This window comes from Vigna umbellata, chromosome 5 (assembly GCF_029865625.1).
Source record: "Vigna umbellata cultivar VRB3 chromosome 5, Vumbellata_1.0, whole genome shotgun sequence".
NCBI classification, from domain to species: domain Eukaryota; kingdom Viridiplantae; phylum Streptophyta; class Magnoliopsida; order Fabales; family Fabaceae; genus Vigna; species Vigna umbellata.
The window spans coordinates 58,311,986-58,324,880 of record NC_142169.1 but is presented as its reverse complement, the minus strand read 5'-3'; the positions used below and the strand labels follow the sequence as shown (position 1 = coordinate 58,324,880).

General features: G+C 31.5%; 1 protein-coding gene across 1 annotated transcript; it reads left to right on the top strand.

Annotated features, from left to right (window-relative positions):
- The first annotated feature begins 424 nt into the window (after nt 1-424).
- On the top strand, nt 425-9,664 carry LOC124845152 (uncharacterized). Its single transcript, XM_047322214.2, has 6 exons — nt 425-981; nt 1,954-2,130; nt 4,481-4,594; nt 4,925-5,125; nt 6,832-6,999; nt 8,982-9,664. The coding sequence occupies exons 1-6, from the start codon at nt 700-702 to the stop codon at nt 9,372-9,374; spliced, it is 1,335 nt and encodes a 444-aa protein (XP_047178170.1). The 5' UTR covers nt 425-699; the 3' UTR covers nt 9,375-9,664.
- Nucleotides 9,665-12,895: the final 3,231 nt, after the last annotated feature.

Here is a 12,895-nt window from a genome sequence, read left to right as displayed (position 1 = left end):
GATTCTAAGTTTTAGTTCTGAGAATGAAATTTATTAAAATATCCTTAACCTTAAAACTTAGAATTCATGATATATAAGAGTATTTTTGTCTATTAAAATTCATTACACATTGTTAAAATGTACCAACTGAAAAACAGACCTACGTTAGCAAACCCATATATATATATATATATATAATTTTATTTTTAATTTATAAATACAATTTACACAACGTTTAAATAAAATTTATACAGTGTTTTAAAATAATATTTCAAATAGAAAATAAGACCAATGACACAATACATATTTTTTTTTTACTATTTTTTCTTCACCTTATTTTTTTTATTTTGCATATATTTTTTTTCCACTAAAACCACTCGCGAATCATAAAAGAATAAAATATACTTTATCCGTAATTATTAGTTGAAGCAGTAGAGACAAAGAAAGAGGGAGACGCAGACACTATCTGATATCCCATTTTTTTTTATTACATTAAAAAATATATTAATTTCGATAAACGCTGTCACTGCGCATATACAGTCTTCCGACGGTGGTTCGCGATCGGATCCGAATTCGAGGGCGGAAGCAGTTTCCGGTAGCTCCGAGACCGTGGCACTGGCGGTGGCGCCAGTTCAGTTTGTTTCCAGTGCGAATCGTTTCGGTGTTTTTCTTTTCTGTTATTGATTCGTTCGATCCAGAAAATCGTGGTGGATTGATTCCATGGCGTATAGACGAAGACAGCAGCAAGGGTTTTCGAAACCTTCGTTTTCGACCTTCGAAGACGAAACCACTCGAAACCCTAACTCCTTTCCGCCGCCAAACGACGTCGTTGAAGGTTTAGCTTCGTCGTCGTCGTCGTCGTCGTCTTCGCTTGCTGCGAAAGCTATCAGAGCTTCTTCGGCGCGTCGCGACTCTTCTCTGTCCTCTCTCTATGGTCTCTCCTCCGCTTCTTCTCCGACAGCTCCTTCTGAACCCATTCCAACTCCTCCTCCTTCTTCCAAGGTCCACTCCTCTCTTTATAAAATATGAACATTCCGATGTACGCTGAGTGTGACTGTACTTGTTTGATTTCAATTATGCGTTGTGTGTTATTGCTTTGGAGGTTTCTGCTGGATAGGGTTTATTGAATATTTGTTTATCAACCGAGAAGAAAATTAGAGAAATCTTATAGGCAAAGGGAAATGGAGTAGTTTAGTTTGAAAGAGCTTCGTAAAATCTCTGAATCAGTGAATATGTTAAAGAAATCCTGTTAAAGTACTGTTACGAAGAATATAAAAGTGGGGAACTATTCCCATGCCAGTGAAACATCAGAACTGTGTTTAGATGCTACGAGGTAGTTGCCGATGGCATACCAATTCCTGTGCAATTGCAAGTGGCGCAGGGAAAGGGAGGTCTTATTGGATTGCAGGGTTCGTGTCGCTGCTGTGTAGTATAGCATACGGGGTGATGTCGTCCTTCAGTTTCATACTGCAGTTGCAATACGAGCAGGGTGTGAAAGTGATATCAACTTTAGCAAAAATAGTCAAAACATGGTGTATATAAACGTTGTCAACTTAAAGTCTCTGCAGTACCTTCCTATCAGCAACTTTTGATCTGTAGGATTGTAGTGTTTGTGTATAGCTCTGTATTTTTCTAAGTGTGCTTCTCATCTTTTGTATAATTCTCCCTCGTTAGGTGAATTCTTTTATTAGGTTTTTGCCCGCATTTTATGGCAGCTACTTCTTTTAATTGTTGATGTCTGGATAATTCCAGTTCCGAATTTTTTTATTACTTAAAATTAAAAAGTTGATGAGTCTGTTACAACTAATACTGATTTTATTTTCTTACGAGAGAATGCGTTAATGTTGGAAATTCTTTTGTAGATATGCTTACTTTCTGTCTCTTTTAATATGTAGTCTTTGTATTTAGCTGAATGTATCATTATGTTGATTCAAAATAATAGTCATTTTGCTAAATGTAATGCTGTATATATAGGATTCAAGACCCTATGAATATACATCTATGAAGAACATGAACGAATCCAAGAATGGATTTTGGGGTGTTCTAGCCAGAAAAGCCAAATTGATTATCGAGGATGATAATGTACCCCAGCAATCTGAAATGTCTGGAGTGGGAAGGTCACAATTGCCTGGTGCAGCATCTAGGGGCAAGGTGAGTTTGGAATTATATCTTAATTCTCTGCAGAGATGCTGCTTTGTATGTTATGACTGGAATAAAAGTCAGTTAAATATGATTTCAGTGATTTGAAACTGAGGCTTTGAAGGGGTTCAAGATTATGGAAGGATCTTGTATTTAATCTTTGTAAACAATCATATCATAGTTTAATTTTGTAGTTTTAGTTCTTCACAAAAGAAAAGGTGAATTTCATTTTGTAGGGATACACACATAATCATGTATGCTAGCTCATAGCGCTGCTATAGCAGTGTTGCATGTGTGGCCTGTTGTGTTGCTGTTTTGTATAGCTGAATTGCAGCTGCTTTTGCATGAAATTATGGCCATATCTTTCAGTTTAGTATTCATGGGTGAAAATCCCTTTTTTGGTTCTGGAATGTATCATTTGGTGCTCTTTTAAGCCAACAATCTTGAAAATTTGCCCCCCTTTATATAGAATCAAATCAGGAAAGACACCCCCCTTCACTTGCATATCTACTGACAAAGACCTACCTTTCTCCTGCTAAACTTCTGGCATCACATAACATTTTTTGGCCATTTACGAGCAAGCTTACTTGTTACTGTTCTGGCCAATCCTTTACATATGATTTTTTTAAGTCCTTGATACTTCTGTGAGTAGTATAATCAATGTAGTCAAAATTGTGTGTACGGATGCAAACTCACACTATCATGTGAGAAGAGTAGGCCCATGTGGGCCAATACGGGAGGCAGATTGGGAAAATCAGGGATTGCTATAGGATTGTGATTTTACTTGGGAAATTGACATACTGGTCGTTGTGTCAATCTGGGCCTGATGCGTTCTTGTGTGTGGGTTCGGGCTGCTAGTTAATATGTTGTGTCAACTCATGTAGTTAGGCTTTTTGGGTCAAGTTTATTTTGACCCAATTTTAAAAATGAAAAATGGCCCTTTTACTCTTAGAGCTCCTAGCTACATATTAGAGAAGATACGAAGCATCCTTTGTAACTCTACTCGGCAGAGCACCAATTCAACAAAACTCCCGTAGTTGTTGTTGGCCATCATTGTTGGTGTTGGCCATCACAACGCACTTGTCACCATCACTGGCATTGCAAAATTCGCTTTGTGGTGACTAGCCATTAACAAGGCTTGCTTCATCGGCATTGATGCTTGCTTGTGTTACTTTTTCTTTATATTTTCTTCTGCTCTTGCTGCCATTCAGATTTGGAGTGTTCTGTTCAGAATTTGCAAGAAAAAAATGGCATCTGGTGTAAGTAAACCTACTTAAAGTGGTTCAATGGTGTTGCTAGAAGTAGTATTGTAGTAGAGAAGCAGGGAAAGACTACAACTGATAACCCACCCACTCCTCTTGAAAGTTGAATATTCAAGAAAGGAGAAGAAACATGAAAGAAATGAAGCCATGTACATGAAATAAAGAAATATAAGTGAACAGCCAGCCATTCCTTGTCTGAAACTTTGATACATTTAAATCCCTAAACTTTAAAAATGAATGAATATAGTTATTTTAATCCAATTACTTTAAATTTTTTTTATGTGTCAAAGACGTTTTTTAGTTAACACTGAAGAAAAACATATCAAATGATGTAAACAACTAAAATGCTAGCATGTCAAAAACACTTAACATAATTGGGTTAAAAAAACTATATCCATTCATTTTTAAAGTTTTGGAGATCAAAATGTATCAAAGTTTCTAACCGGGACAAATTCCAATTTTGTGTAAAAATTAAGGGATTAAATGCATATTTAACCCTATTTTTAATGTATGCACAATATATAGTTTTTTGTATACACATAACACTTCCGGGTCGAGTCATGAACTTTTGTTCCCTTCTGATCCTCAAGTTTGAGAACATTACAATACATCTAAAGAACATCACAATATCAAAATAGTGATTATCCCCTGTTTCTCACTTTTTCCCTGTGGCTTTTTTGCCGTCAGCTGCTGTTATGTGGGATTGACAGTTATGGATTTCTTGCACTAAAATGTAAAAGGATAATTTATTAAATTATTTATTTTTTATTTTAGTAGGGAAGAAGGTTTATTGATATCAGATTAAATGAAAGAAGGTGAAGTACATATAAAAGATGGATTAAGAATCCTACTAGGTGCATCAGAGTAATACAAAAAAGATTGCTGCAAAACTGCCCAATCTGTGTCCTTGTTTGAAATGGTAACTCTACTGATATAACAAATAACTATTAACAGAACACCGAGGATGGCTATAAATATCATATGCGCTTCCAATTTCTGAATTTGAATTGTTGTGATATTCTTTTAGTGGGCTTGTAATAGTTGCTTGTTCATTATTTTTTGAACTTTAAAATTCGATGCTATTGTCATTCTCTTTGTAGTTCCAAAATTCAAATCACCCAGAGGAGAACAATCTCAAAAGGGAAAGTCCAGCATTTATGAAGGGATTAGATGCTATCACATCTTCTCTTACTCATATTGGTAAATCTTTGGAGGTGAGGTTTGATGTGAACATTTTTGCTTACGTATTATATTTCTCGTGTCTTATAAACATGTTCTTTACTTGGTGTTTTCAATCTTTCAAAATGTATTAGACATTTAGATCAATATTAGAATTCTTGGTTATGGTGAGGATGGCATGTGTCCTTTTATTTTACTATGTATTTGCCTTGTGGGCTTATGTAGATAGGGATGGGAATGTTATTGTAGTAGGTTGTTGGTTATATTATTTCTTGTCAGGCTTCAAATACAAATTTCAAACTTCCTTTCCTTCCAAAAAGTATGTGTTGTGATTCCTTAGCACCTTTGCTAATTCATTTGTGTAGGAAGGTTTAACAATTGTTGAGAACCGGACTTCAGATATCATTCACGAAACTCGTAGGCATATCAGGAAGAAGCCTGGAAGCTTTGTAGGGCAAAATCAGGAGAGAAACCATTCTAGTACAGTTCATCAACAATCCCAATTGCGAAACCAGATGTCACCTAAGCAAACAGACCAAGAACTTCAACTGAAGGCATCACGCGACGTAAGGTGGCAACTGTGTATCACTTTTTATTGTGGTAAAAGTACATGTGTGGTTAACTTGTGCAGCATCAAAATTGCTCAATATTCTAGGTCCATTTTTTTCTTTTTACATTTTTTTTTCATTTTTACTTCATGCTCTTAAAATATACTGAATAAATATTTGTTTGTACTGTAAATATCTTGCTTTCTCATATTCAGTTAATCAAATAATAGAGATATGACTAAGGGTGGACAATTTTGAATGTGTCTATTGATTGACGCTTCTATCTTAGGATTCATGGTCATCAATACATGGGGTGTGAAGATACAATTTGGTAATTTACATAATACAAAAATTGTCACTCATCAAATTCGAATCAAAGTACATGAAAAAAACACACATTTTTTACACAATGAGTTTCTTTTAATTTTTTAAATTCTAAAATTACAAATCAGATGTGTTGTGTGGAGTAACCATCTCTGTCAAATAACATAGGTACCTGTGCTCATATACATACAGCATAGAATATGTATTGGTCCAATATGCATTACTAGATGGTAAGAGATTTTTGTCTGACCTTCGCAGTTAATGGGTGTAAGCGAGCCTAAAGAAAGCAATCATTTTTCTTTATTTGTATTTAGAGTCTGGATCACACATCTGTATTTGAATGTTGGAGTGTCAGACCTTAAAATGTTTTTTTTATCAATTAATTACATTTTTATAAGTCAGTATTTTTATTTTAAATGTACGGAGTTTATAGACACTTGAAATTTGAATAGGAAATGTGTAAGAATTTTTAAAAATTTCAATGATTGTTGTTCAGTTTGAAGAAAGACTCAGTAGTGCATTAGCTAGTTTTTTCTTAACAATTATTTTTCACCTGACAGTTTCATGTTTCTCACAGATGAACTTGTTTTTGTGAAATCTTCAGCTAAAAAGATATAAAAGGAAATGATATTTCTATATTTCTATTGAAGGGGCAGCCTTGATGTTGAAACTTAAAAGAATGATAGAGTTAAAGTTGCATTATCTCTTTAGTAGTCTTCAACTAACCATGTTTTTTTTATTAAACCTTAAGCCTCCCATAATTGATAATGTGGAACCTTACCTGCCCACCTATCTGGATAATCATCGTTTGCTACGTTGAATATAGATAATCAAATTCATAGTGATGCTTATGTCCCTAGTTTCCATTGAGTATATCTCTTCTCACCTTCTAAATTTAATCACTAGTTTGATCTCCACAAAATTAATTTGCAAACCTATAGCTATTTTTAAAAACTGTGGCCCTAAAACTTGCACATAGCCATAGCCATAATCATCCTAGGTCAATTTTGTGGACTCTACAGCTGAAGCAAGAGTAATGCCAAATTAATACTTTGGTGTTACTTTTCAGGTTTTTCTCAACTCATTATTTTGCCTTTACTATTCTTATATACCATGTGTTGGATTGATATCATCACTAATGCATGAATACTTTTGTATTTCCTTTTGTGCGTGTTTCTTTAGAAAAAGGATCATGTTTAATATTCCTGATTTATATATTCCCTTTTCTCCAAAGGAAAAAAAAGTTGATTTTTAGTATGTTTGTTTCATGATCATATATTAAAGTTTATGACTGAATTATTCCTAGCATGGTACCAAGTTGATATCATTTACCAGCTTCTATGAATATATCTTAATCTTCTTTATAAGATGTGTTGTTTGCATTTTTGTTTATGTCACAGGTTGCAATGGCAATGGCTGCCAAAGCAAAACTACTTCTTCGGGAGTTGAAGACTGTCAAAGCTGATCTAGCTTTTGCAAAAGATCGATGCGCTCAGCTAGAGGAAGAAAATAAAATCCTCCGTGAGAATCGTGAAAGGGGAGACAACCAAGATGATGATGATGATTTGGTATGCATGTCTCATTGTCCTTTTTTATCCTTTTGGTTTTTCAATTTCATTAGTTCCCCTTTTATGCATATTTCAGTGGCATACAGAAGGTTATCATCTGCTATTCTTTTCACATTTGATTTCTCCGCATATTTGATATTGTTTTCACATATTTGATTTCACACGTCCCCTTTTCCAATCTATTTTTTTTAGCACAGTTGGCCTTTACTTTTGTTTCAGTTATGAATTATTTTATGCTTTTTATGACGTGGTTCTTATTGATCCTTAAATTCACGGCGCATAATGATAAAGCCACTTTTGTTTAACCCACTTCAAACCCTATATAGGTAGAAGCCTTGTGCACTGGCTAGCTATTTTTAATTTTATGCTACGCATTCAGGGGTTTAAACTTATAATGTATGATAGTAGTACTTTAATAACATTGCAACCTGCTTATTTTCTGGTTGTCATTTTCGTTACAATTTTAGAATTATTCTTGGATGGTTGTTGACCCTTTTACTTGCTAGACTTCAAGTTTTCTTTTTAAAGTTTGAGTTTAACTTGACTTTATGGATCAACTGTAAAGATGTTAGGAGCTGACATTGTGCATCCCTGTGGAGCCCACATGTCTCTTATATTTAGCACATTAATAATGTTTTGTTGGGTACAGAGGATAGGAATAAAGAGAGAAAAAAATAAGTTGCCAGAGTAGAACTAGATGAGAAATAATGTAGAAATTAAATGTGTTTTGATTGAACAAGAATAGAGAAGAGATGAAGAGAATAAAAGTAGGTTAGAAATAATTAATGAGTTCCACCATTTTTAAAATGATTTCTTTACTTTTCTTCTCTCACCAAATGTTCTATTTTATTTCCATCTGCCCCATTCTCTCAATCTAACAACATCTAACAGTAAAAACCTTTATGATCTATTTGGACAAATTTCTCCTTAAGCACTTATTGAAGAAAAAGAAAAAATAAAATCAATTTTTTCATAAATTAAAATTAGCTTAGGGATAAATTAATATGTAGAGACTCTCATAATTTTTCTAATTTTTTTATTTTTTAACTTGTATACAAACTAATTTTAGCTAATGTAGAATTTTATTTCATTTTTACTTTTTTCCTTGAAATTTGTATGAAAAAGTTTCTTAATATGTTTTTAACAATTTTTTTTATCCGAGCCCATCTAATTTAAACTTGAGCTGAGGTGGCTAATGCTGGTTGCCCTTATGTATAATTTGTTTACCATAATTAGGGCCAAGTGCCCAAGCCTAATTACATTTTTCATCTAGGTTGAGTTGGCTACATGGGAACAATCAGGCAGGCTAACCTGTTTAAGTTAAAAGAATATATTTTATTTTTTAATTTTTAAAATAATTGTGTTATTGAAGTGACTGAACCAATCAAACCAACACGTGGGGTTAATGAATGGTCTATGATGTGTCATAGATAGTTTAACCTTGCGCATTACATTTTATTAAATCGTCATATCACTAGTTCATATGAAATCTCCAATACATCTAACTCTTAGGCTATGAAATCTCCGATACATCTAACTCTTTGATGGGTTCGGGCTGAGGTTATGCACTCCGTTATATACTATAATAATTTGATTATATTTCTTGTTTATATGTGATATCCAACATACTTTGTCACACTCTTATGTTGCATAATATAAAAGTATTTGTTGACCATTTGACTTGTTCTATTTCATTCCTGATTATCAAGATAGTTATCGTATGATTTGATGGTTGGGTTAATTCACATTTTATTTGACTTTAGTAAACAGTGTCAGTTTCTAAGCTCACTTATTGTATATGGACCGCAACCCATCTTATCCTTCCCCTTGTTCTTTTCCTCTTCTCTATTGTTTGCATCATTCGCCCCACTTCCCAATGTCATTCAGAAAAAGGAACCAAAAAATCTCACCCAATTGATTCGATTATCAGATTAGTCCTCACGAAAAATGTGTTTTGAACATACTTGTAATTCCCATTACAGATACGACTGCAACTTGAATCTCTTCTTGCTGAAAAAGCTCGCCTGGCGCACGAGAACTCTGTTTATGCCCGTGAGAATCGCTTTCTAAGGGAAGTTGTTGAATACCACCAACTTACAATGCAGGATGTTGTCTACTTCGACGAGAGTACTGAAGAAGTCACTGAAGTTAACCCTCTTAACCTCCCCCAAGTGCCTAATATATCCCTGGATTCTATTACTACACCCACATCCCCCCTATCACAGTCTCCAGATCCCAACCTTGGCATCACTTCAGAATTAACCAGAGGCATCCCATCTACTGTATCTGGAAAGGATGTTAAAATCGTAAAGGATTCACGGAATTCTGAAGCCACTAGAAGCATCTCTTCCATCACAGGACATGATGCAAAATAACATGAAAGTCGTCTGTTGAGATAGTGATGCACCTCTTTTTATACTTCTTTTATTTGATATTTATATGCTGCTCGTTTCATGTATCGTGGGTGACATTTCCTTGATGTAATTTTGTACCTTAACCTTATCTCCTGTAACTTTGGGTTTCATTTTTTTATTTTTTCATTATATCAGCATATGTTACTTATGTCAAAGCAGCAATACATGACAAAAAGTTCCTGTATCATGGCTAAACTTGTCAAAATCATCTACTCATATTTAATATTTGGTTTAAATTCTGTTAGTTCTCATACTGATAGTTTACTATTTATTTGAAAATCTCAATTAGGTCTTTAGGTTTTGGTTGGTTTTAATCGAATCTTCATCGAATTTTATTTTTTAAAATGTGATGTAATTTGATTGTTTCTATTAATATTGTAATAATAATGTTAACTTATGTGTGATGTTTCAGTTTATGATTTTTTTTAAATATATTTTTTTAATTAGTAAATGAAGATTTTTTTACGTAATATTCAGTGTTATGTGTTACAATTGAAATAAGTGTCATGTATAAAATCTTAATTTAATTTTTTTATTTTATTATTTTATTTCAACTTAGTTTTAAGTTTTATTAAATAAAATGATTTTGTTTCCTTTTAAATTATTATTATATTTAATTTTTATATCAATGTTATAATGATAAGATTTTTATTTAAATTATATTTATTAATTTTTGTTTCAAATATTTGTATGAGTTGATTTAAAAATGGCAATTTTATAAGTATAAATGTAAAATTTTAAAACAAAATTTAAATAGTTTAATTTAAAATATAAATTTAAATAAACTTAAAATTATTAAAAATATTAATTTTAATAAAAATATCATTATAATAATTATATAAAAGTTAAAAGGGTTTAATGGAGAGTCTTTATCACACCACACATAATAGTGTGAAATTACTGGTATATAAATATTTAAAATAAAATTTAAATAAGATTTAATATAAAATATAAATTTAAATAATCATTATAATATTTATATAATGTTAAATTTGATTTTAATTTAAAAAAATAAAATTGTTCTAATTTTAAAAAAAAAGTTGTCTTTGTCACGTTTACATTTCACTGACAAATAAAAATTAAAAAAATTGAAAAAAAACATGAATGAGTTAACGTTATTAGTATATTACTATTAAAATAATCAAATTATGTTATATTTTAAAAATAATATTAAAATTGAATAACTTCAATTAAAATTTTGTAGGTAAACCAACTTATAAAATATCAAATTTAATTATAATTAATTTTATCTATCACATTTATTTCTTATTTTATTAGAGACCAAATATTCCTAAAATAAAAAGCTTAGAATATATAAATAGTTTCTCTACATAATTGTTATATTTTCCTTTGAGATCAATAATCTAAAGTCTAAAGAGTCGTTTGAGGTTCAAAAGTTGTCCTAATGTTTAATTTCTAACAAAACCATAGTTCCAGAGGATACTTGTAAAAGTACTCTGATATCATAGTCAGCTTAACATTGACAGTTTAGATATTAGTAATATAATAAATGCAAAATGTTTACCTTCTTACTTCAAACTTGTATTTATAAAGTTTGGAATAAACTTTTGATTAACACCAACCTAATTACGGTTAGTCACAATTTATTTCTAAGTTAATCAATATTAATGTTAATTGTTCTGACTAATCGATTCATTTTGATAACCATTCGGTTTTGAAAATAATTTACATAAATCCAAATAAGAATTGACGGTTTAGTCTATAACTGAAGAAATAGTCCTACGATATATCATTCTTTACTTGTAATTGCACGAGATTGACTTAAAGCTTTAAAAAGAGTAATCTAATCACCACCAAGGTAAACCTTAACCATAAGAAATATTGGTTAATACACAAACTTCTTTTTGTTTAAAGGGTTTGAAGTTTAACTGAAAACATATATGCTTTAACTTAAAGTAAAAACTTATAATATTTGAAAAAAAAAAGCTTTCTGTGGATTGCTTTTTCATTAGGATGTACATCAATACAAAACAGATCCAAATAAGAAAATATGTACCGAGTTAGAGCTTCCCCAGAATAAACAGATCCAGTTAATTACATTATTGATATTTGTTATTAAGCCATATTTTTTATCATTTAAAATAATAGGATAAATAACCATTGCGAGTTTAACACGATTTTTACTTAATATAATGTGAGGCTTGAGAATGGAGAAAGCTTTGTTTCAGAAGTGGAATCTGTGGGCATGATATGATATGATGATGGCGTCTGCCAAAAGATACTCTTCCGATAGACAAGGATCGAGTTTCTTTCGCTTTTCTCTCTCATTTTTTACTGAAATTTAGTTATCCTTTCCAATTTACAGTTTCTTTCACACCCTCTTTCATTGTCACCTAATTTAACTTATTCAAAATTATTATTATTATTACTATTTCATTTACTATTTATGTAGTGATGATACCCCAAGAATTTTCCATTTTCGTAGAAATAAGAAGTTCTTATTATGGCAATTATAGTAAAAAAATATATTCTGTATAAAAGAATAATTTGTTTGAAAAGAAAATACAAGTTTTTAGTCAAAATTTAATTTTGATCCTTAAGATTAAAATATTGAGATTGAAATTGAATACAATTCTTTTACTGGTATTTACTATTTAAAATAAAAACTACTTACGACAAGGGTTACGAAAGTGATGACGCCATGGAAAAAAGAAAAAGAGAGCCATGACGCAACTTGATTGATTATGGATGACAAATCTTTTTAAACTGCGTTTTAAATAGGAATCCTTGGAAAGTTTAACGTCCATTCAGCAACCAAGAGAAAAAAAAAACAGAACATGTAATAAATAATCAACATGTCAATTTTTATTATTGAATATTAAAATGAAAAAGTGATTTCACAAGGTAGCAGCAGTGCTGCTGTTCATGATAACTGTCTTGACTTTAAAATAAAATTCCATATTAACTTTTTTTTATATTAATGTTGAATAGTTATGAGAAGCTCTTAAGCTTTTTTGACATCCTTTTTTCCTAATTAGGCAGTTGAAGAAGTCACTGAGACAGGAAGTTAGTTGTGGCATTGACTATTAAATGTATGCCTTAATAATAATGCTATTATTAAATTACAGTTGCAATTAGCAGCTATTTTTCCACCTCTCTACCTATGAAACAGCTTCACATGCTTCTTTTTAGTACAGAGTTCACATGCTTGTTGGTACCTACTTGATTTGACACCCTCAAATTGCAATGTTTTTCACCTTTTCCTCTATCTTTTTAAAAACCATTATTCTCTCTGGATTTAATTCAGAATCTTAAAAAAATCTTCTTAACTCTATAATTCTGGAAAATATCTAATATATTCCTACTACACACAAATCTAATGATTTTTCTTTAGATTCCCTATTACAAAATACAATAGTGAAAAACTATTGACTGAGTTTTAGAAAGAAAATAATATATATATATTTACAGCACATTGGTAATCAGATAAAAATGTACCAGAAAAACAATCCAAGTAAAAT